This window comes from Salmo salar, chromosome ssa20, assembly GCF_905237065.1.
Source record: "Salmo salar chromosome ssa20, Ssal_v3.1, whole genome shotgun sequence".
Lineage (NCBI taxonomy): Eukaryota > Metazoa > Chordata > Actinopteri > Salmoniformes > Salmonidae > Salmo > Salmo salar.
In genome coordinates, this window is record NC_059461.1 from 1,759,366 (window position 1) to 1,783,231 (window position 23,866).

General features: G+C 43.0%; 2 protein-coding genes across 34 annotated transcripts in view; one reads left to right on the plus strand and one right to left on the minus strand.

Moving 5' to 3' along the window:
* LOC106579788 (protein MB21D2) lies at nt 1-23,340 on the minus strand. 33 transcript variants are annotated; one of them, XR_006761114.1, is made up of 8 exons: nt 22,125-22,381; nt 16,465-16,540; nt 16,141-16,238; nt 15,976-15,993; nt 15,821-15,862; nt 15,446-15,580; nt 15,292-15,346; nt 13,694-15,141 (listed from the first exon to the last, which is right to left on the minus strand). XR_006761114.1 is itself a non-coding variant. In XM_045704248.1 (6 exons), the coding sequence occupies exon 6, from the start codon at nt 2,925-2,927 to the stop codon at nt 1,665-1,667; it is 1,263 nt and encodes a 420-aa protein (XP_045560204.1). In that variant the 5' UTR covers nt 2,928-2,929; nt 15,821-15,862; nt 15,976-15,993; nt 16,141-16,238; nt 16,465-16,540; nt 23,019-23,076; the 3' UTR covers nt 1-1,664. The 33 variants fall into 33 exon arrangements, 12 of the variants coding, with proteins under 12 accessions (XP_045560204.1, XP_045560207.1, XP_045560205.1 ...); XR_006761117.1 differs by lacking the exons at nt 13,694-15,141; nt 15,976-15,993 and adding an exon at nt 10,307-10,914; XR_006761113.1 differs by lacking the exons at nt 13,694-15,141; nt 15,292-15,346 and adding an exon at nt 10,307-10,914.
* The window catches only part of LOC106579790 (presenilins-associated rhomboid-like protein, mitochondrial), a 14,531-nt gene continuing 14,001 nt past the window's right edge, over nt 23,337-23,866 (plus strand). The window contains exon 1 of the mRNA XM_014159972.2: nt 23,337-23,492. Within this exon, the coding sequence (XP_014015447.1) occupies nt 23,422-23,492 (71 nt within the window). The 5' untranslated portion in view covers nt 23,337-23,421. The remainder of the gene's footprint in view (nt 23,493-23,866) is intronic.

The following is a 23,866-nucleotide window of genomic DNA, read 5'->3' on the forward strand; positions in this document are numbered from 1 at the left end:
TTGTTGTTAAATATGTTTAATTACATTTTAGCTTGTTTATAGCGTTACCATCTACACAGATCTCAGATTATTCACACAATTTGATTTGATGTGGTCATTGTAGGCCGAACGCGGGACTTGCTCTCCCTCTCATACAGTATGGTCACGTTTCAGGCCAACTACATTGCAGACGTTGCATTGCATCAACCCGTGGTTGATCGATTTGTACAGTCAGGCATCAGATTGCTATATGATATGATGTGATATGACATATCATATGATGTGATAAAACAGCTCTTCAGGCATTGTGAGATTTGGCAGGCGTCTGTAATGTAGTCAGCCCGGGAAACGCGGCCAGTATGCCTTTGGAAGAGTAGAGGCATAGAACACATTCTTCAGGCCACTCCAGTGATTGGTCCGAATTAATGGTAAGGCAGTGTGTTAGATCCCTGCCAATGGTGAGGTTGCACGGTTGGTCCATTCTGATTGGTCCATGACAGGTTTGACTCAACAGGATTCATCTGATAGGCCACGTGATTCATCGGTGCTGACAATGCCGCTGCTAGATTGGTCCATACAAATGATACAGGCAGGATCCCACTGCTGTATTCCAGTACTATGTACTGTACACAGTAGCTACGCACATGTACAATTAAAATTCATAATTGTGTGTTTGTTAACTTAATTTGCATAACCAGTTAATCATAAAACATCTTCCTAAAGTCAGCAGCAAATATGGAAAATAAGACTCACAGTAAAATGTTTCAGAGTTCCATATAACAAAGACAAACAAAATGACAACGTCCCAGAGTTCTAGAATATCACAAATACGTATTAAATACACCATTTCACTGATCAGGAGTGTGTATGATGAGTGTTAGCACGTTTATGTATTGGGTAGTGTGTGTGTGTGTGTGTGTGTGTGTGTGTGTGTGTGTGTTTGTTTGTTTACTAATTGCACTTGAGGATGAAGATATGTGTATCACATTGCCGGTCAGATATCTGCAGGTTGTTGGCATATTCGGGATACGTCTGGAACTGTTCACTATACACATAGGACATGGACATGACTACAGAGAACGTAAAGTTAGAAAGAACTTGTCATTGTGATACAGCTTATTGGAATAACAGCTCTAAACATACCCTAAACCAGTAGGTATAAATTCAGAGCATTTAGCCCAGAGGAGAAAAAAAAAGACCATTGAAATTGCCTTCCTAAATGATAAGCAACATTTCAGACTTCACTTCATAGCACTTCCAACATGTTAACTGTGTGCCTCTACATTCTGTGCAAAATAAGATCAAAGTCCACACACACATATCCACTCAACTCTCTCTATGTACAGTTATGGCGTTAGTACCATCAGTTCCCCTACAGGGACTAAGACATTGCTTAACCATCCGAGGCAAGACACAGTACCTCTTCTTCCACCTGTTTCATGTAGTCCTGTAAAGGCCTTCTAAAGGTGACAGGGGGACTGTAGGGTTGGTGGGGTGTGGGGACAGGTGTCAGGGCCAGGGGAACAAAATGGGAAGACACTTTTGGACAAAAGCACCTCACAACGCTCTGTGGCGACCGTTACTTGGGAAACCGACTAATTTGATGACTCGACCAATCTAGTCAAAGGGGAGAAGAATGGGTGCCGTGGGGGGGAGGAGTAGTATTATTTTTCTATTTTGAAGTCTCAGAAGAACTTGTCGTCGATGCGGAAGTGCGGCCGCGTCACATCGTCGGGGTTGATGAACACAGAGATGGACTTGCCGGGGTTCTCCGTCACCAACTGCTGCAGCTTCTTAGCCAATCGGTCATCCGGCTGGTGCTCGCCGCCCGCGTCTGACTGTGGCGACGGCAGGTTTGAGGCGCTGCCGCGCCAATGCAGGTCCAGGGTCAGCCGGTTGGCCGCCTTGGCATGCTCGATGGTGGTGCGCAGGTGCTCGGCCGGGTCGGAGCGCACCGAGCTGAGCTTGCGGGCGTGGAGCATGGCCATCTCATCCGACAGGTGCTCCAACATGTTGCACTGTGGGATGAAGTAGTTGGGGCACATCTTGTTGACCAGGCAGTTCTGCAGGTCGTCGATGAGGCCTAGCAGGAAGTGGGCTGAGAAGTCTTCCTGGGACAGGTAGGTGGCGGGGAGCCGATCGCAGGCCCACAGCATCATGCTGCGCAGGTGGTAGGGGCTGATGGCCTTGGGCCTTGACAGAAGCTTGATAATGATGGCCTTGCATGCCTGGTAGGCCTGCATCAGGCTGGCCGAGATGCACTTCTTGAGCTGCACTTCGCTGCGGGCGAACGACAGGCGCCACTCATTCTCCTTACGGCCCTTGTGGGAGCAGGCAGGCACCAGGTAGAAGCCGCTGATCACCTCCTCCTCTGTGATCTTGCCGTCCCAGAAGTGGTTCTCCATCAGCCAGCTCTGGGCCACCGCCGGCCATCCCTTGAAGGAGACGACAGGCAAGATGTCATAGAGCATGCGGCTGCTGCCCACGCCCAGGATGACGGAGATGATGGTGCCGTTCCGCTCCACCTTCTCCACGCGGGGCATGCCGCGCTGGGGCTTCTTCTGGATCTCCACCAGGACCACGCTGATGGACTCGTAGAACCAGTCAGCCACCAGCGTGGGTGAGAAGAAGTAGTTGGTGGCGCCGTTGATGTGGTCTACCATGGTGCAGCAGTCCTTCCACTTGTTGATGGTGCCCTCGTCGAAGAGGCGCAGGCTCAGCCACGAGTGGCACAGGGCTGAGTGGCGCATGTCCAAAGTTACCGGCTGGTTGCGGTCGTGCAGCTTGAGCGCGGGCACGAGGAGGGTAAAGTCCATGTCATAGTCGGTGCCGCGGGCGTAGACGCTAAGCTCATCTAGGTCCATGTCAACCACACCCTCTCGCACGCCACCTGACAGCAGTAGGTACTCGTTGGCCACAGGGAGCTTCTGGTCCAGTTTCTGCACCATACCTGATGGGAGAAGGATTAAGGGGGATTAATAGTGGCCTGTGTGGTCCAGCGGTTAGAGTTGGCATGGGTTCGAATCTGGCCTACTGCCCTTTGACTCAACCTCCTCCTACATTTCCTTACCTGTCCTATCTGTTCAATAAAAATAACAAAAAATACAAAAGGAGTGGGCCTGTCCTCGAACCACAGATCTAGGATCAGATTACCCTACCCCCAATACTAACCTTAACATTCTTGTGGGTGGGAAAACATCTGATCCTGTATCAGTGTTGTTAAAATGCAACTTAACCTATTACCAGTAGACCAGAGGGGTATACTACAAAGCAGGATCAATGAGTTAGCCAGCTAACCTTGATAAACAACTAGAAATGATTACATTTTATGGTTCATTAAGAAAGCTGAACTTGGAAATGTTTTTGGTTGTCGAGTAAATTTCCATGCTTTGCTCTGCTCTGCTCTGCCTTGCATTGCTCTGCCTTGCATGCTACCTCAGGGAGTGATGCCCCACAAGTCTCAGGCTCAGCTGGCTCCAGCTGATAGCACCCGGATAGGGCCCCCACCCAGGGTTACAGGACAATTTAGAGTAGACTGGGCTCTCAAACCCTGACGGGCAGCCAGTCTAGGAGATAGACAACTCCCATTACAAAGCTGCTGACCAGGCAGATACAGGAGTCTCATCTCCCAAACAGCTGGGAAGGCGGATGAAGACGGCATCTGATAACTGGCGAAATTGGATAGGAACGTCTCCAAAATGACTAAAATGTAATATATATAAATGTATATATGTATATGACATGATGTCCCAGATGTGCTCAATTGGATTCAGGTCTGGGGAACGGGCGGCCAGTCCATAGCATCAATGCCTTCTTCTTGCAGGAACTGCTGACACACTCCAGCCACATGAGGTCTAGCATTGTCTTGCATTAGGAGGAACCCAGGGCCAACCGCACCAGCATATGGTCTCACAAGGGGTCTGAGGATCTCATCTCGGTACCTAATGGCTGTGCGGCCCCCCAAAGAAATGCCACCCCACACCATGACTGACCCACCGCCAAACCGGTCATGCTGGAGGATGTTGCAGGCAGCAGAACGTTCTCCACGGCATCTCCAGACTCTGTCACATCTGTCACGTGCTCAGTGTGAACCTGCTTTCATCTGTGAAGAGCACAGGGTGCCAGTGGCGAATTTGCCAATCTTGGTGTTCTCTGGCAAATGCCAAACGTCCTGCACGGTGTTGGGCTGTAAGCACAACCCCCACCTGTGGATGTCGGGCCCTCATACCACCCCCATGGAGTCTATTTCTGACCGTTTGAGCAGACACATGCACATTTGTGGCCTGCTGGAGGTCATTTTGCAGGGCTCTGGCAGTGCTCCTCCTGCTCCTCCTTGCACAAAGGCGGAGGTAGCGGTCCTGCTGCTGGGTTGTTGCCCTCCTACAGCCTCCTCCACGTCTCCTGATGTACTGGCCTGTCTCCTGGTAGCGCCTCCATGCTCTGGACACTACACTGACAGACACAGCAAACCTTCTTGCCACAGCTCGCATTGATGTGCCATCCTGGATGAGCTGCACTACCTGAGCCACTTGTGTGGGTTGTAGACTCCATCTCATGCTACCACTAGAGTGAAAGCACCGCCAGCATTCAAAAGTGACCAAAACATCAGCCAGGAAGCATAGGAACTGAGAAGTGGTCTATGGTCACCACCTGCAGAACCACTCCTTTATTGGGGGTGTCTTGCTAATTGTCTATAATTTCCACCTGTTGTCTATTCCATTTGCACAACAGCATGTGAAATGTATTGTCAATCAGTGTTGCTTCCTAAGTGGACAGTTTGATTTCACAGAAGTGTGATTGACTTGGAGTTACATTGTGTTGTTTAAGTGTTCCCTTTATTTTTTTGAGCAGTATATATATCCCTCTGGATACAAGTGTTGTACCACATCTCTCTACTAGGGGGCAGTGCAAGTCAATTTCCACCTAATCCCCCCCAGGCTGCAAGTCCGGACACAAGAGGCCTATTTCACATCCCCACCAGGGTGCCTGTCACAGTCAAACCACCACGCTGCCAAGTGGGGGATAACATACAGATCCAGACACTAGGCTATATTGATCTTTACACTAGTATTTCTAGGCCTATACATTTCAGGGGTTGGAAGCAAAATTATTTTCCAATCGTTCGGTTCTGAGCAGAACCTCTTTATTTAAATTCTATTCCGGTGTTCAGACCAGAAAATAAAGTTCTGAACCGGTTCACATAGTTCCTTTTCATAAATAAATTTTTACCTGTGAAATCAACATTGAATTTACATTTAGCTCATTAATTTACTCCCCCAATTAGTGCAGATTGAGCAGCTTGCTGTGGAACAGTTAAGATAGTTGACCATTCAAAAATGTAAACAGCTAAGTTCCGTCTCGTAATGCGACTGAAATTTCACGGGTGGGGAGAGAGCGAGAGAGAGGGGTGGACATGGAGGGGGCTTGGCTTGAATAATGCATGTGAATTTTAATGTGTTCAGAATATTGCTAACAAAATAACTTCACCAAATTACAGAATTATATAATCAAATCAAATCTTGTCACATGCTCCGAATACAACAGGTGTAGACCTTACCGTGAAATGCTTACTTACAAATCCTTAACAAACAATGCAGTTACGAAAAATAAAGAGTTAAGAAAATACTTACTAAATAAACTAAAGTTTAAGAAAATAAAATAACAATAAAATAACAATAACAAGGCTATATACAGGGGGTACCGGTACCGAGTCAATGTGCAGGGGCACAGGTTAGTCAAGGTAATCAAGGTAATAAATATGTACATGTAGCTAGGGGTAAAGTGACTATGCATAGATAATAAACAGCGATTAGCAGCAACGTTAAAAAAGGGGGGCGGGGGGGTCAATGCAAATAGTCTGGGTAGCCATTCGATTAGCTGTTTAGCAGTATTATGGCTTGAGGGTAGAAGCTGTTAAGCCTTTTGGCCCTAGACTTGGCACTCCGGTACCGCTTGCCGTGCTGTAGCAGAGAGAGCAGTCTATGCTTAGGGTGGCTTGAGTCTTTGGCAATTTTTAGGGCCTTTGCCTGACACAGCCTAGTATAGAGGTCCTGGATGGCAGGAAGCTTGGCCTCAGTGATGTACTGGGCCGTACGCACTACCCTCTGTAGCGCCTTGCGGTCGGAGGCCAAGAATTTGCCATACCAGACGGTGATGCAACCAGTCAGGATGCTCTTGATGGTGCAGCTATAGAACGTTTTGAGGATCCGAGGACCCACAACAAATATTTTCAGTTTCTTGAGGGGGAATAGGCGTTGTCATGCCCTCTTAATGACTGTCTTGGTGTGTTTGGACCATGATAGTTAGTTGGTGATGTGGACACCAGGGAACTTGAAGCTCTCAACCTGCTCCACTACAGCCACGTCAATGAGAATGGGGGCGTCCTCGGCCCTCCTTTTCCTGTAGTCCATAATCATCTCCTATTTCTTGATGACGTTGAGGGAAAGGTTGTTGACATATACTATACATTAGGAATAATTTTGGAACTAAAGATTAAACGGTTCTCAAGATTTGAAAATAACGGTTCTGTACCGGAAAACTAGAGACCACTTTCGTTCCCGGTTTTGGTTCCGTTCCTCTAAAAATGTTTCTGTTTCTGAGTTTCTGTTCCCTGAACCGGTTCCAAGCTGATACATTTACATGACATAATACTAACACAGGCCAAATAAATCTCCCCTGTCAAAGGCATCCTGCCATTCCATAACATTTCAGATGTAAAAAGAAACCTTGTTATTAGCTTGTGCATTGTTTGCTCTTGGGTTCTGTGTGCACTGCACTGGACTGAGCTGGCCTAGCATGCTCCATAAGCATTGGCTGAGTTTATCTATGTGGACTGCAGTGCCCTGCCTCGTTTGTTTTCCCTCTTCACTGATTCCAGGAAGTGTCTGTTCCCTCTCAGCAGCCATAACCCCGCGACATAAGAGACGGGCCCCGAGTGGCTCGGCGCTGTGGTCTACTGTCACTGTTTGTTTGAGACACTGAGCGCAAGAAGCTTAAGTGTGTAGGCCCACAGCGCAAGTGTGTGTGGAGTGTGGGCTTGTATTACTATCCTTGTGGGTACCGTAAATCTCCAAAAGTCCCCACAAGGATAGTAAAACAAGGAAAATTCTCCCCTCGTGTAGACGTTTCCCAGGTTTCTGCGAGGACAAAGGCTATTTTAGGCTCAGGGGTTAGGGTTACATTTAGGGTTAGAGTTAAGGGTTAGGGAAAATAGGATTTTTAATGGAAATCAATTTTAGATCCCCACAAGGATAGTAAAACATATGCTGTGTGCGTGACTGCGTACGACTGTGTGTGTCTGTCTGCTATTCCTTTTGTATCTTTTGCTCAAATCATCTGAGTGAGTTTTCATGGTCTGCATTTTTCTAACACTGCTGCTGAACCAGTACACCACCACAACAGTTTGGCATATTAGGCTGTCAAATCAAAGTTATTCAAGTTAGTAAAATGGTATTCAAACTTTTTCAGCAGGGATCCTATTTTCAACAAATAACCTTGAATTCATTGCATTTTCATGAAACCAATAAATTCATTTACGCAATAAAATAATCTTTCTCAAAAACGTTTGTTTATTGTCCCATACAATAATCTGTCCACATTTTTTTGTTCTATAATAAAACGTATAATCATTTTGGCGACCACACTAGGGGTCATGACCGACTTTGAATACCATCGAGTTAGTGGGCAAGTTTAAGTGGTAAGGCTAAAGCAACCAACTCTAGACAAAAGCCGAGGTGTGAAGTCATGGGAGGTGCAACTGTGACAGCCGAAAGTTGAACACTAACATTGTTTTCCAACAACAGGGTTCAGATCAACATGGCAGTGTTGACATTGATTATAAAGATTTTTCTTTATTTCTAAATTATAAACATTTTGCCAACTGAAATAAGGTACCAGTCAAAAGTTTGGACACACCTACTCATTCAAAGGTTTTTCTTTATTTGTATTATTTTCTACATTAATAGTGAAGACATCAAAACTATGAAATAACATATATGGAATCATTTAGTAACCAAAAAAGTGTGTAATATGACATTGTTCAAAGTATCCACCCTTTTCATTGATGACAGCTTTGCACACTTTTGGAATTCTCTCAACCAGCTTCATGAGGTTGTCACCTGAAATGTATTTCAATTAACAGGTGTGCATTGTTAAAAGTTCATTTGTGTAATTTCTTTCCTTCTTAATAAGTTTGAGCCAATCCGTTTTGTTGTGACAAGGTAGGGGTGGTATACAGAAGATAGCACTATTTGGTAAAAGACCAAGTCCATATTATGGCAAGAACAACTCAAATAAGCAAAGAGAAACGACAGTCCATAATTAGTTTCAAACATGAAGGTCAGTCAATCCGGAAAATGTCAAGTTTCTTCAAGTGCAGTCGCAAAAACCATCAAGCGCTATGATGAAACTGGCTCTCATGAGGACCGCCACAGGAAAGGAAGACCCAGAGTTACCTCTGCTGCAGAGGATAAGTAAGGGTTAACTGCACCTCAGACTGCAGTCCAAATAAATGCTTCACAGAGTTCAAGTAACAGACACACCTCAACATCAACTGTTCAGAGGAGACTGTGGGAATCAGGCCTTCATGGGTTGAATTGCTGCAAAGAAAAAAGGACACCAATAACAAGAAGAGACTTGCTTGGGCCAAGAAACACGAGCAATGGACGACCGGTGGAGATCTGTCTTTCGGTCCAAATTTGAGATTTTTTGGTTCCAACCACCGTGTCTTTGTGAGACACCGAGTAGGTGAACAGATTTTTATAAAAAAGTAATATTTAACTTTGATTTAACTAGGCAAGTCAGTTAAGAACAAATTCCTTTATTTAACTATTTACAATGACAGCCTATCCAACCAAACCCTAACGACGCTGGGCCAATTGTGCGCCGCCCTATGGGACTCCCAATCACGGCCGGTTGTGATACAGCCTGGAATCTAACCAAGGTCTCTAGTGACGCCTCTAGCACTGAGATGCAGTGCCTTAGACCGTTGCGTCACTGGGGATGATCTCTACATGCATGGTTCCCACCGTGAAGCAGGAGGTGGTGTGATGGTGCTTTGCTGGTGACACTGTCAGTGATTTATTTGGAATTCAAGGCACACTTAATGAGCATGGCTACCACAGGATTCTGCAGCAATATTCCATCCCATCTGGTTTGCGCTTAGTGGGGCTATCATTTGTTTTTTTAACAGGACAATGACCCAACACACCTCCAGGCTGTGTAAGGGCTATTTGACCAAGAAGGAGAGTGATGGAATGCTGCACCAGATGACCTGGTCTCCACAATCACCCGACCTCAACCCAATTGAGATGGTTTGGGATGAGTTGGACCGCAAAGTGAAGGAAAAGCAGCCAACAAGTACTCAGCATAATGACTCCTTCAAGACTTTAGAAAAGCATTCCTCATCAAGTTGGTTGAGAGAATGCCAAGATTGAGCAAAGCTGTCATCAAGGCAAAGGGTTGCTACTTTGAAGAATCTCAAATGTAAAATATATTTTGATTTGTTTAACACTTTTGGTTTCTGCATGATTCCATGTGTTATTTCATAGTTCCGATGTCTTGACTTTTATTCTACAATGTAGAATATAGTCAAATACGGAAAAACCCTTGAATGAGTAGGTGTGTCCAAACTTTTGACTGCTACTGTTAATGTGCGTGTACATTGTACAATTCATTATTGAGACTCAAATATCTCATTAAATTGTATATCCACTGATATGTATAATTCGTGGCAAAGTTAGTTCCTGTTTCAGTCATGTTTTTGGTCACGTTCGTGTGAGTCAAACAAAAACACCCTAATGACTGGTTGACAATAGAGCCCCCCCACAATGTAGGTGATGGCTGCAAGATGAACTTTGTGAAGAGCAACTGCAGAAACTTGCAGTCGGCTGCAGTCAAAACTTCATGACCTTTGAGCACATGATTTTTGTAAAGATCATGCAGTCAACATGTAGGAGCTAGTCGTACAATTTTGATCCCCATAATGCAACACACTTTGAAAGGCGGTGACCAACGACTTAACAAAAGTGATCCACTCGAACGCGCCCACTGTTTTTCGACACACAGGGCTTGTTCTACATTGCAGCAGACAGTGTAGGAGACTGCCAACTGCCTGATCTACAAATCACCTTCCATCATAAATAACTACTGATTATTATTTGTAGATCAGTCAGTCAGTCATAACTTATCCATGTTACATTACCTAGTGGGCAAAACCTGGTTGAAAAGACATCAGTAGACTACTGATCATAAGATCTCATCATAACCTGGTAATGACCACCTGACTACAGCGTATTACCTACTGTAAAAAGGACTCCAGAAGACAAAGTTGGATATTGAAAACATTGTTCATTACATTTAGATTTGTTTCTATAGGAACCAATTAACATTTCAATCTGCAACATATTCTTACATTTAAAATAGATCAAGCAATCTACATCACAAATCTTTTCACATTTGCAAAGTAATTGTTTCATAATTCACCTTCAGACATTACATGCATAGAAATACTGGGATAGAATATATTTAAGCAATAAGGCAAGAGGGGGTGTGGCATATGGCCAATATACCACGGCTAAGGGCCGTTCTTATGCAAGACGAAACGCCTAGATACAGCCCTTAGCAGTGGTATATTGGCCACATACCACAAACCCCAGAGGTGCCTTATTGCTATTATAAACTGGTCACCAACGTAATTAGAGTAGTAAAAATAAATGTTTTGTATACGCTATACCACGGCTGTCAGCCAAATCAGCATTCAGGGCTCGAACCACCCAGTTTATAAAATTTTTAAAAATAATAATAAACACACATTGGGATTTTTTTAATGCTTAATAAGAGTGGTGTGATGGGGTAGATTGTCATCAAGGACCTTAGAGCAGAGAAAGCGATCTGGAGCGTAGTGGTCCTCTTGAAGACTAGTGTGATGGGTCAGATCTAGAGTGAAGAGAATCAGTGCATTACAAATTTATCAATCTGAGATTTTAAAAGAAAATCTACATTTGTTTGTCACGTGCGCCGAATACAACAGTTGTAGACCTTACAGTGAAATGCTTACTAACCAATAGTGCAAAAAAGTTGTTAGGTGAACAATAGGTAAGTAAAGAAATAAAACAACAGTAAAAAGACAGGCTATATAAAGTAGCGAGGCTATATAAAGTAGCGAGGCAATAAAAAGTAGCGAGGCTACATACAGACACCGGTTAGTCAAGTGACTATGCATATATGATGAACAGAGAGTAGCAGTAACGTAAAAGAAGGGTTGGTGGGTGGTGGGTGGCGGGACACAATGCAGATAGCCCGGTTAGCCAATGTGCAGGAGAACTGGTTGGTCGGCCCAATTGAGGTAGCATGTACATGAATGTATAGTTAAAGTCACTATGCATATATGATAAACAGAGAGTAGCAGCAGCGTAAAAAGTGGGGTTGGGGGGGGCACACAATGCAAATAGTCTGGGTAGCCATTTGATTACCTGTACAGGAGTCTTATGGCTTGGGGGTAAAAACTGTTGAGAAGCCTTTTTTGTCCTAGACTTGGCACTCTGGTACCGCTTGCCATGCGGTAGCAGAGAGAACAGTCTATGACTGGGGTGGCTGGGGTCTTTAACAATTTTTAGGGCCTTCCTCTGACACCGCCTGGTGTAGAGGTCCTGGATGGCAGGCAGCTTAGCCCCAGTGACGTACTGGGCCGTACGCACTACCCTCTGTAGTGCCTTGTGGTCAAAGGCCGAGCAATTGCTGTACCAGGCAGTGATGCAATCAGTCATGATGCTCTCGATGTTGCAGCTGTAGAACCTTTTGAGGATCTCAGGACCCATGCCAAATCTTAGTTTGAGGGGGAATAGACTTTGTCGTGCCCTCTTCACAACTGTCTTGGTGTGTTTGGACAATTCTAGTTTGTTGTTGATGTGGACACCGAGGAACTTGAAGCTCTCAACCTGCTCCACTACAGCCCCGTCGATGAGAATGGGGGCGTGCTCAGTCCTCCTTTTCCTGTAGTCCACAATCATCTCCTTAGTCTTGGTTACGTTGAGGGATAGGTTGCTATTCTGGCACCACACGGCCAGGTCTCTGACCTCCTCCCTATAGGCTGTCTCGTCATTGTCAGTGATCGGGCCAACCACTGTTGTGTCATCTGCAAACTTAATGATGGTGTTGGAGTCGTGCCTGGCCATGCAGTCGTGGGTGAACAGGGAGTACGGGAGGGGACTGAGCACACACCCCTGTGGAGCTCCAGCGTTGAGGATCAGCGTGGCAGATGTGTTGCTACCTACCCTCACCACCTGGGGGCGGCCCGTCAGGAAGTCCAGGATCCAGTTGCAGAGGGAGGTGTTGAGTCCTAGGATCATTAGATTAGTGATGAGCTTTGAGGGTACTATGGTGTTGAACGCTGAGCTGTAGTCAATGAATAGCATTCTCACATAAGTGTTCCCTTTGTCCAGGTGGGAAAGGGCAGTGTGGAGTGCAATAGAGATTGCATCATCTGTGGATCTGTTTGGGCGGTATGCAAATTGGAATGGGTCTACGGTTTCTGGGATAATGGTGTTGATGTGACCTTTCAAAAGCACTTCATGGTTACGGACGTGACTGCTACGAGTCTGTAGTCATTTAGGCAGGTTGCCTTTGTGTTCTTGGGCACAGGAACTATGGTGGTCTGCTTGAAACATGCTGGTATTACAGACTCAATCAGGGACATGTTGAAAATGTCAGTGAAGACACCCGCCAGTTGTTCAGCACATGCCCGGAGCACACGTCCTGGTAATCCGTCTGGCCCCGCAGCCTTGTGTATGTTGACCTGTTTAAAGGTCTTACGTCGGCTACGGAGAGCGTGATCACACAGTCGTCCGGAACAGCTGATGCTCATGTATGCCTCAGTGTTGCTTGCCTCGAAGCGAGCATAGAAGTGATTTAGCTCGTCTGGTAGACTCGTGTCACTGGGCAGCTCGCAGCTGTGCTTCCCTTTGTAGTCTGTAATAGTTTGCAAGCCCTGCCACATAAGACGAGCGTCGGAGCCTGTGTAGTATGATTCAATCTTAGCCCTGTATTGACGCTTTGCCTGTTTGATGGTTCGTCGCAGGGCATAGCAGAATTTCTTGTAAGCTTCCCGCACCTTGAAAGCGGCACCTCTACCCTTTAGCTCAGTGCAAATGTTGCCTGTAATCCATGGCTTCTGGTTGGGGTATGTACATACAGTCACTGTGGGGACGACGTCCTCGATGCACTTATTGATAAAGCCAGTGACTGATGTGGTGTACTCCTCAATGCCATCGGAAGAATCCCAGAACATGTTCCAGTCTGTGATAGCAAAACAGTCCTGTAGTTTAGCATCTGACCACTTTTTTATAGACCGAGTCACTGGTGCTTCCTGCTTTAATTTTTGCTTGTAAGCAGGAATCAGGAGGATAGAGTTGTGGTCGGATTTACCAAATGGAGGGCGAGGGAGAGCTTTGTATGGGCCTCTGTGTGTGGAGTACAGGTGATGTAGAATTATTTTCCCTCTGGTTGCACATTTAACATGTTGATGGAAATTTGGTATAACTGATTTAAGTTTCCCTGCATTAAAGTCTCCGGCCACTAGGAGCGCCGCCTCTGGGTAAGTGGTTTCCTGTTTGCTTATTTCCTTATACAGCTGACTGAGTGTGGTCTTAGTGCCAGCATCTGTCTGTGGTGGTAAATGAACAGCCACAAAAAAAGTATAGCTGAAAACTCTCTAGGCAAGTAGTGTGGTCTGCAATTTATCACAATATACTCTACTTCAGGCGAGCAAAATCTAGAGACTTCCTTAGACTTCGTGCACCAGCTGTTGTTTACAAATATGCACAGACCGCCCCCCCTCATCTTACCGGAGTGTGCTGTTCTATCTTGCCGGTGTAGCGTATATCCCACTAGCTGAATATCCATGTCGTCATTCAGCCACGATTCCATGAAACAACGCACGACGCATCGCAGAGTGCCTGGACACAGCCCTTAGCCCGTGATATATTGGCCATATATCACAAACCCCCAAGGTGCCTTATTGCTATTATTAACTGGTCATACCTGTGGTATATGGTCTGATATACCACGGCTGTCAGCCAATCAGCATTCAGGGAAGACGCTGCTGTCTCAGATAACCCCTACTATTATTACATCTCAAAGCCCCCAGCAATCAGTCATAGATAAGCAACATGTAGGGCGGATTGGGGTCAATTTTGACAATTAAATTTTTCATTGCTATGCAGCCTTTGGCTATGAATAATAGGTTGGCGGGTAATGATCCGACTTTTGACACTCCAGGTGATTTCAAAGCCCGAAAAAGGTTTGAAATTCATGCACCTAAATGTTTGCAGCCTTTTGCCAAATATTGACTACATGAAGATCTGGAATTCCGAGGCAGATCCAGATATTCTTATTTTATCAGAAACATGGTTATCTGAGAAAATCGTGGATTCTGTGGTTACTATTAATGGCTTTAAAGTTTTCAGGGATGATAAAATTGGCAAAGGTGGTGGTGTTGCTATCTATACTAAAAGTATCCTTTCTGTGTCTCTTTTAAAGGCTACATCCAGTCCTAAACAATTTGAATTTCTAGCTTAAAGTCTTCTACTAGGTTCTAATTCTAAAGTAACTGTTCTAGGAGTCTACCGCCCTCCCTGAATGTTCGTTTTACAGAATTTGGCAGTACGTCCAACGGGAAAATAAAAACGCAGATCACGTGTAACCACGCTAGCCCAGGACCTCCACATTCAACTTCTTCACCTGCAGGATCTTCTGAGTATTTACATCTGAAATAAAGCCCTTGTGAGGAAAAACTCATTCTGATTGGCTGGGCCTGGCTCCCAAGTGGGTGGGCCTTTGCCCTCCCAGGCCCACCCATGGCTGAGCACCTGCCCAGTCATGTGAAATCCAGAGAGTCGGGCCTAATGAATTTATTTCAATTTACTGATTTCCTTATATGAACTGTAACTCAGTAAAAATTGTAAATTGTTGCACTTTCCGTTTATATTTTTATTCAGTATAGTTGAAGAAGTTTGTTGCAGTTATAGCTTAGAGACGTCTTCAAAAAAGAGCAACTTGCTCATTTGCGTCGTTCTCCACCACGGCAGTCTGGGACACATTTTAGGACTGTCCCTAGGGCCCGTAACACATCAACTTCCTGAGTTTTCAGGCTTTTCATGACACTTACTGTAAGCATAAAAATAAAATAAATCTAAATTGGCATAATGAGGACATGCAGGACACAACAGAACAGGCACATAGTAAAATATATTTAACAGTCAGAATCTACTAAAAATGTATCATTGTCAACTGTCTCAACTGCTCACAATTACTTACCAAGTACAATGGAGCACAAACAAGTGACAGCAAAGGCATGTTTGCTTCTCTGTCCCTTCATATTGAAGTGGGGCATTCATTAATTGGTCATCAATCCAAAACACTAAGAAAGACAATACCAAAAGTAGACAGTCGTTGTTTTTTTTTAACTCACCTCTAAATGGTGAAGTTTTGCTTAATCGAATACATGTTGTAATATTCAAACAACTTTTTATAAAACACACTGCTTCATAATCCTGAGGACATTGTCCCAGACAGATGAACCCCCAATTGAGGACAGCTTGGCAGTCTTAAAAAAATAAAGGTAAATGCAAAAATGTAAGTATGTGTAAAGACAGTAAAGGCACAATAAAATATTCTCTTTTTAAAAAGCTGTGTCTGTCATATCATTCCTGCAACAAATATTGTTCGAAATGGGTGTAATTGGCAAATCTCTTCCTCTTCTCTGCAGCTGCACACGTGTATGAGTTTGAGTGAGCAACTGGGAAAACGAGCAAGAGAGAAAGGGGAGAAAGTTTACATGACTCACCAAGGGAGATCTGTGTGGAATCAGGACACAAGGGTTTCGCAACTGAAAAAAAAGGAGAATTAAAATGGGATTTTAAATCAAATAAATCTAATTTATTTGCTTTACTTAAACTTAAATGATTAGGAAGCAATGCCATTTCAAGTGGATCTACTTACACTAAGATCAGGCAAGACCTGATGCAAAGAGAAAACTTTAATGATCATCAGCATAGCTAGTACAAACCAAGCTCTTACCAATGTGGTTAGTAGGAATCAATACACATTGAAAATCAGAATATCAAAGAGGGGGAAAAAATAAAACATCTTGCACACAGAACTTACTGTCAATGACTATTGATTTAAGGGGTGGTTCTGCTCTCTTCTTTTCCTGGGACGTGGCAGAATAGGTCACTGGTAACTAAGTGGGTGGCCAAGGACTGCTGTAGAGGTCATGCAGTAGGTCATTGACATGTTTCAGGAACCATAAAGATTGCGACAAATCATGAGTAACCATTAAGTTCATTAACCTAGCTACTACAGAAGACCTAAGGTCTTCACTAAGTTAGACTTAGCCTAGCAAGTACATTGACCATGTTTTCCCTCAGCAATCTGGCAGTCAGGCAGAGAGACGGGAGAGAGATAGCCTGTGTTTTGCTGTCTATTTACATTTCTTAGTCAGCAGGCTGGATAACTGCTGTACTCTTTCCCTTTGTTCCCCTCCTCCATCCAAACTAGAAGATTACTGAAATGTAAAAAATAAATAAAATCTAGAGTTGAAAGAGGCAGTTGAGAGGGTAACATTAGAATGAGGGTGGGGGTGGGGGGAAATAGGCAAAATGCATCATATTGTCAAATACAAGGATCCCTGATGAATCAACAAAAACTTTACATCCATATTTCTAGAATGAGGTTAGCTAAAAATGTCTCACACACAATCAATGTTTCCTATATTTGTATTCATCAACCATCGCTCTCTGTCCATCTCTCACACAGATAGAACACACACACACACACAATTTACTGTCATTAAAACAGATATCAAAATGTCAAAACGTTAGCTAGCTAGCTACAACAGGTTAAAAAAAATGTAAAACTTACCACGTCCATGGAGGATTAGCTAGAGAGCTAACGTTAGCCAGCTAAAATTATCTAGCTAACGTTAGCTTGCTAGAAAAACTTTCCTTGACATTATTCTCCCCAACAAACCGCCGCTCTACTTACAAAAGTAAAAACGTTTTTTGTGTACATTTCGAGAAACAGTCATTGTTTTCCAGCTGTGTTGACGCTTGTGCAAGCAGGCTGCATGCGAGGCGCATAGACATGTATTGCTGCGAGCGAGGCACAGATTCCAATCCAAATTTTAGTTGGACCATATATGCCTACCTCTTCATTTAGCTACTGAAATTAAAATGTACTTACTGAAATTAAAATAACAATGTGTGCAGTAATTTGAATTGCTCAAAAGCTTTAAGGAAAACATAAATAGTAATTTTCAGGGTCAAATTCAGGTGCAATACTGTTTTACTAGTTATTGATGGAAATAAATGGATTAAAAATAGGGGTTTGTAAATATTGATGGATTGTATTAGGATATTGAAATCAAACATATAGTCCTACGTGTATTTTGTTAAATTCTGAAAACCAATTTAGTTTAGAAAATCGAAATTGCATTCAGTGGAACAGAAGAAAATGCACAGCAAAATAAACAAACGATTACCATAAGAAGCCCCACAGCAAGCCACCAGATATTCTTCATTTAAAAAGCATTATTTAATTGTACTGCAGTTTCACTGCATTTTATCAGCAGTGCATTTTTGTAAGATATCCTGTATTATTGTGTAGCCTAGAACAAATGTTATGAATGTGAATGTGCACTTTTCAATTTGTTGGACTGCAACTACAAAAAGTATTGCCATAGCCTGTAGTAAAATCAAAAGCATTTCAAGCAGAGATCCTATAAATTAGGGACCATCAATTAGAGACTGTCAAAAAATGTTGCTTGTTAATGACCTAGCAAATTCGATGGAGGTGAAATAAAAAAATATTTATTTATTTATTGGTGTTTCATCACCTGCAGGATAAAAACCTAAAATGTCCCTAATCCTGAAGAAGTTAATCGTGCCAGATAAACTGAAGTGGACTCTCCCCGAGTACCATTAGCCTCAGCCTAGAGTAATATGATTATGCTGGACTCTGGAAGAGCTCGGCCCGCATGAAGCCCCCTGAGTCTGAGTCCCGAGTCTCAAACGGAATAGTCCCAGCGTGTTGACGGAGTACATGAGACCCTAACCCGCTTTGGTGCACTCTACCAGCTGTTTGCCAACTGTGCTAAACTGAATCATGGAAACCCTGCTGGAAAAATAACATTCCCCCATTTGTATAATTGTAATGGTTCTAGTGTCTTATATCCAATGGGTGCGTGGCCCACAAACACAATTGTCATACTTGAATAAAAATATAGATACCTTATTATAAAGTGACTCAAGAAAAAGTTAGTCACCCAGTAAAATACTACTTGAGTAAAAGTCTAAAAGTATTATGTGCTCAATATATTTACTAAGAATCAAATGTAAAAGTATAAATAATTTCAAATGTCTTATATTAAGCAAAGCAGATGGCACCATTTTCTTGTTTTTAAAATGTACAGATTGCCAGGGGTACACCCTAACACTAAGACATAATTTACCAACAATGCATGCGTTTAGTGAGTCTGCCAGATAAGAGGCAGTAGAGATGACCACGTGTTCCCTTGATAAGTGTGTGAATTTGACCATTTTCCTGTCCTGCTAAGCATTCAACATGTAACGAGTACTTGTGGGTGTCAGGGAAAATGTATGGAGTAAAAAGTACATTATTTTCTTTTAGGAATTGTAGTACAGATAGTAGTACAGATACCCCCCCAAAAAATACTTAAGTAGTACTTTAAAGTATTTTTACTAGGTACTTTATAACACTATGCACATGTTTATATAGATTGGTATTAATTGAATAGCATTTAGATAACTGGTCAGTAGTTCAATCAGATTTCAACCAAAATAATACATATTTTTCATGATGTTATGAAAAAGACATCTTAATCTGGTTGCTATCTGGTTATAAAACCTCCCGAACAGATTTCAAACAGAAAAAGACGTCTTTATCACGCCGTATGCCCTCGAGCATACAGTTTGCAGGCAGTGCAGCCCTATGAATGATTTAAGACTAAATCCATTCTTAATTATATTGAGCAATGTATCTAGGACTGGACAATGATGGGTCAGATAAATAGATAAAGGATTTAGTCAGCCTCTTGATTTGATCTACACTGATAGATTTGAAAACAGCAGCACACTTGCTTTCATTATTGCATCCATTCAAATCAAAGTTTATTTGTCAGGTGCGCCGAATACAACAGGTGTAGACCTTACAGTGAAATGCTTACTTACAGGCTCTAACCAACAGTGCAATTTTTAAGTAAAAAAAAAAGTTATTAGGTGAACAATAGATAAGTAAAGAAATAAAAACAACAGTAAAAAGACATTTGAAAATAACAGTAGCGAGGCTATATACAGGCACCGGTTAGTCGGGCTGATTGAGGTAGTATGTACATGTAGGTATGGTTAAAGTGACTATGCATACATGATAAACAGAGAGTAGCAGTAGCGTAAAAGAGGGGTTGAGAGGAGGGGGCACACAATGCAAATAGTCCGGGTAGCCATTTAATTACCATTCAGCCATGAAATTAAGCTAGCCAGGTGCGGCCCTCCCATTAGGCAAGATTAGGCAGCAGCGTTGAATTTGGGGCGGAATTTAGACAATTGGCTGCTGCCCTCCGGTGCCCCTGATCGGCTACTACACTGCCGGCGGCGCCCCAGTCCCAGTTCATAGCGTTGCTGCAGTTCCCACTCCCACCCCATTCTCACTTCTCCCAAAGTTCACTCCCACTATCCTTGGTAGCTATGGTGATGTGTGTTTTTATATGGGATTATCCAATTGTGAAACATTCATAAAAATGAATCTTCCAATTAAATTATTGTATTGTTTTTTAATGTTTGTGTATGACGAAGACAATTAGTGATTAAGGCAGTAGCCTAACCTAGCCTGTTAACGTTAGCGAGCTACTACTAGTGGATATAATTTTCGATAAAAGTAAGCTGTAGAGATTGGAAACAATTTGCTACTATGTCTAAGAGAGACGAAAACTATCAGGAAGCGAATATTTTTAAAAAAAGTTTAAAAAAAATTGAAAAGAAGCACAATCTCTAAAACAAAGAAATTCACTGCTGAAATGTATCAGCGTGCAGCAATGTCCATCAGCCGGTGTCCGAGCAATGCACTTCCACCGATGATGACAGCTGTCTGGCTCGACAAGAACAGGTCCGACTCCCAGACAAAAAACACATAAAAGATCCCGGTGAGTGGCCAAAATATGAATAGTTCTTTACGGGATTTGTTAGTGCAGGCTGGGCCAAATCAGGATAAGGAGGGGAATTTCCTAAGAGACAAGGGGCAATGAAAGTTTTCAGTGTCCCACTACAATAGGAGGATGGCGAACGGGGAGAGAGCGGAGAGACCATGTCTCAAACTCATCAAAAACGCCTGCGCTCTGCTATAAATCAAGAGACTCAATGGACTCGCCACCATATCAATTGAGCATGAGTTGTCTTACAAAATCAACCTCCAACAAGCAGTGCATGCTTTTGCTGCCAGGAAGGCCAGGCGAGTCAACCTGTCTTTGAATAAAAGGTAAGCGTTAATCATCCACTCGCATTAAATTTGTAAGATTACTTAATTATCTATCACCCGTTTACTTTGTTGTTTATTTATTTAAATAGACTACATCCTAATCTTTCTCTCTCCCTCTCGGTCTCTCTCAGATGATTTGATTTCAGGACCATGGACAGCTACCGACAGAAAACATCGCTGACTGCAATGCAGCACCACCAGAAAGAGGCCACTGTAGGCGGAGACGAAATAAATAAATGCTGAAACTGATGTTGAACAATCAAACTCGATATGTAAACAAACGAAATTCGTTGAGGCTGGGTCATTGACATAAAGCTTATTTCACACTGCTCCAGCGAAACGAGGCCCGCCATGCATTTATGAAAGCACTTGTTTCTAAAGCTCAAATGATCACTCTTTTTTACAGTTCTAAAGGAATATTAAAATATATGTTAAACATGTTATATAAAAGTGTTATTTGTATTGTAATTGTAACAATTATGGGATCTTGCCATGTGTGATAACGGGTGGTATAATATTAATAAGAAACTACTATAGGAATTTGGCTGCATAGTGATAGCAACATTGCAGAGGTTGCAGGGGTTAAAGTAAAATCCCCTTCTGCCTGGTAAGGGACCTCCTATATGTGCACCAATATTTTCTATGAGCATAATCATAGAATTACATATGGGGCCTATTTCTTCCTACTCCAAAAAAATAAGTGGTTATCCTACCTGCTTGATAGACAGTTATGCTATCCATAGATGTCGGTATAGCCAAATACTCCAACACTATCTCATGCACTGATTAAATATATCCGTGTCTGGGAAGGGCTTGGTGTTTGGTTAAAACCAGGGCTTGAATTGAGTGAGGGTTTCACATACCCTTTGTTAAAGAAAAGGGCAAAAATACTATTTATTGTTTGCTTTATGTTTTGAAATAAATACATGAAACATATCCAAATGATATCAAGCATTCTATAACAATGCTTAACTCGGTGATGCCTTATGGTAGAAACAAGCTCTAAAATGCCCACTATGCATATGGGGATATATTGATTCGTCTCTATGACATACTGACGCTGAGCTGCAGCCTATAATATTCGAAGAGATAAAAAAAGGAACTTTGCTATTCTGTCCCTATTAATTGAGCTTTTCTCTTTCTGAAAATAGAAGATGTTTGTTTAAACCCAGGCAGTTTTTAGGGAAGCACTTACGTTGTTGGGTTATACAACGGAAGAGTAGCCAGCAGTTGAAGCTTACATGTTTCTGCATCCCCTCTGTCTGGGTGGAAAGGTAACTTTTGAAAGTGCCATGCCATGCTTAGATTCATAAGGATGTTCTAAGATGCAATTATTTGCAAACAGCGTTTCAAACAAGACACTAGTTTGACATTGAGAAATAAATGGTAAGAATACCTATTTCTCTGTCCACTATTCCCTGAAACTTCTATTTTTTTGGGGGGGGGGGCAGAACGTCCAGGGCCGGCCATGAAGCTAGCGGACTGTAGTTGTTATTGAGCATTGTCATAAATAGTTTGCATAATAAAACAATGTTGAGCCTCGTTGTAGGTTCAAATTACAGCTAAACAGACGTGATTTTTTTCCACCGACAATCTCTTACCGAGCATGGAGAAAATGAAATCTTTGGCGGTGTGGATCTCGAGCGCTCGCTGGTCGTCATATTCTCGCTGATCGTGTTTACTAAATTCCTGAATCAGTCGGTTCAAATCCTCGATTCTGGCCCCAGACCTGAAATCGAGCTCGGGGTAGCTTGGGATGATCTTGTTGTTATTGGTCGTGGAGCTGGGAGTCGCAGTGGGGCTGTTTCCCAAGCTATTTACGGACCCAGCCCGGCTGGTTAGAGCAGGGGCCGCCATGTTTGCAAGAAAAAAAAACAGCACTATGAACGCAGGCGTCCCAAGGCCCCACAATGGCTACCTAGGCTTCAGTTCAGAACATCAGCCGCTGCTTGCACCACACAAATCGGAGGTCCTTTAAATTGTGTGCAAAGTGCTCTCACGTTGGCTCTTTTGACTCTCATCAGCGTTACTATTGGGGATGGTCTGTCGAAAAGTAGACAAAGTAATTGTCATAGCTAGTGTGATAGTGATAAAATCAGAAGTCAAGTCGCTGCTGAATTGCGCTAGCGCATTTATGTAGCTGATACGTTGCCCAGCCTATTATAGAAGAAAGAGCTGTTTGAGATTTTTTTTCACTATTGAAACACACCAAATATAAACAGTTCTCGCTAACATTTACTTAAAAAAAATATTTGCTATTGTTCGAAAAAAATGTTTAAAATGGTCAGAATATTTTTGAAAAAATGACAACATGAAATTATATTCTAGTGAAATGCTGCCATGTCCCTGTCAATTCAGCGGGGGCGGGTATAATTTGTGGAACGTTCCAACAGGAATCTGTTCCAAAAACTTCGTCAAGTACAAGGTTGCCAACAAATAACGCATACAATGTAGCACGATCAATTAACCTTGCTGATGAATAGGCACCAACTCACCACGTAGCTTATTCTTAATGTTTGTCCATAGGCTACCAGAGTGAAGACAGACATTTTTCGGAATAAACGTGGTGAGTGAAAAACGTCATGAAATAGCCCACTCCATACCCGGTATCTTATTCGGCCGCTATACAACTTTGTATGCGTTGTTTGTTGGGAACCTTGTTATTTACGACGTTTTTGGAACGGATTCCTGTTGGAAAGTTCCACAAATTATACCCACCCCGTAGCACGTTAGGGGAAAGGGGTTAGCTAACATGCAAAAATATTCAACTTTTGACGTAAATTTGACAAGAACGGGATACCTTCTAGCCATATTATGACCCGGTTATGTTTGGCTGTTTTCGACTGTTGACCCGGTAGCGAATGAAGGAGGGGTCATTCGGGTTACCCGCTCACGAACATGGCGTGGAGGGGTTGCGTTTTAAGATGGGCTAGGGCTGACATCATTAGTACAGCAACCAGAGGAAACAGGTATGGTGTACGGAATGCATTTTGCCCATGGCTGAGATCTTGACCACTGATGTATGTATTGTCAGTCTAGAAATTATATCTAAAACTCAGCTAGCGGCTGCAAGAGCTAACTACTGTAGGTTATCATGATGATGAACAGCTTTGAGATATGTTGCTAGTGGTGCCACAGTCCGCTAGTTCTTGCAACCACAGTTGAAGTAATATCGGTGGCTGCTTGTTACTTCAGTATTTCCATTGGAATATTGTTTGATTAGTTGGACTTCTTCTGTGCCATGTAACTAGCAATCTTTTGGGAGCTCCCAAAAAGTCCTTTGTTGTTGTTTTACAAATTCTGCCGTGTAAATATAAAATAATGAATTTACAGTTAGCACAGT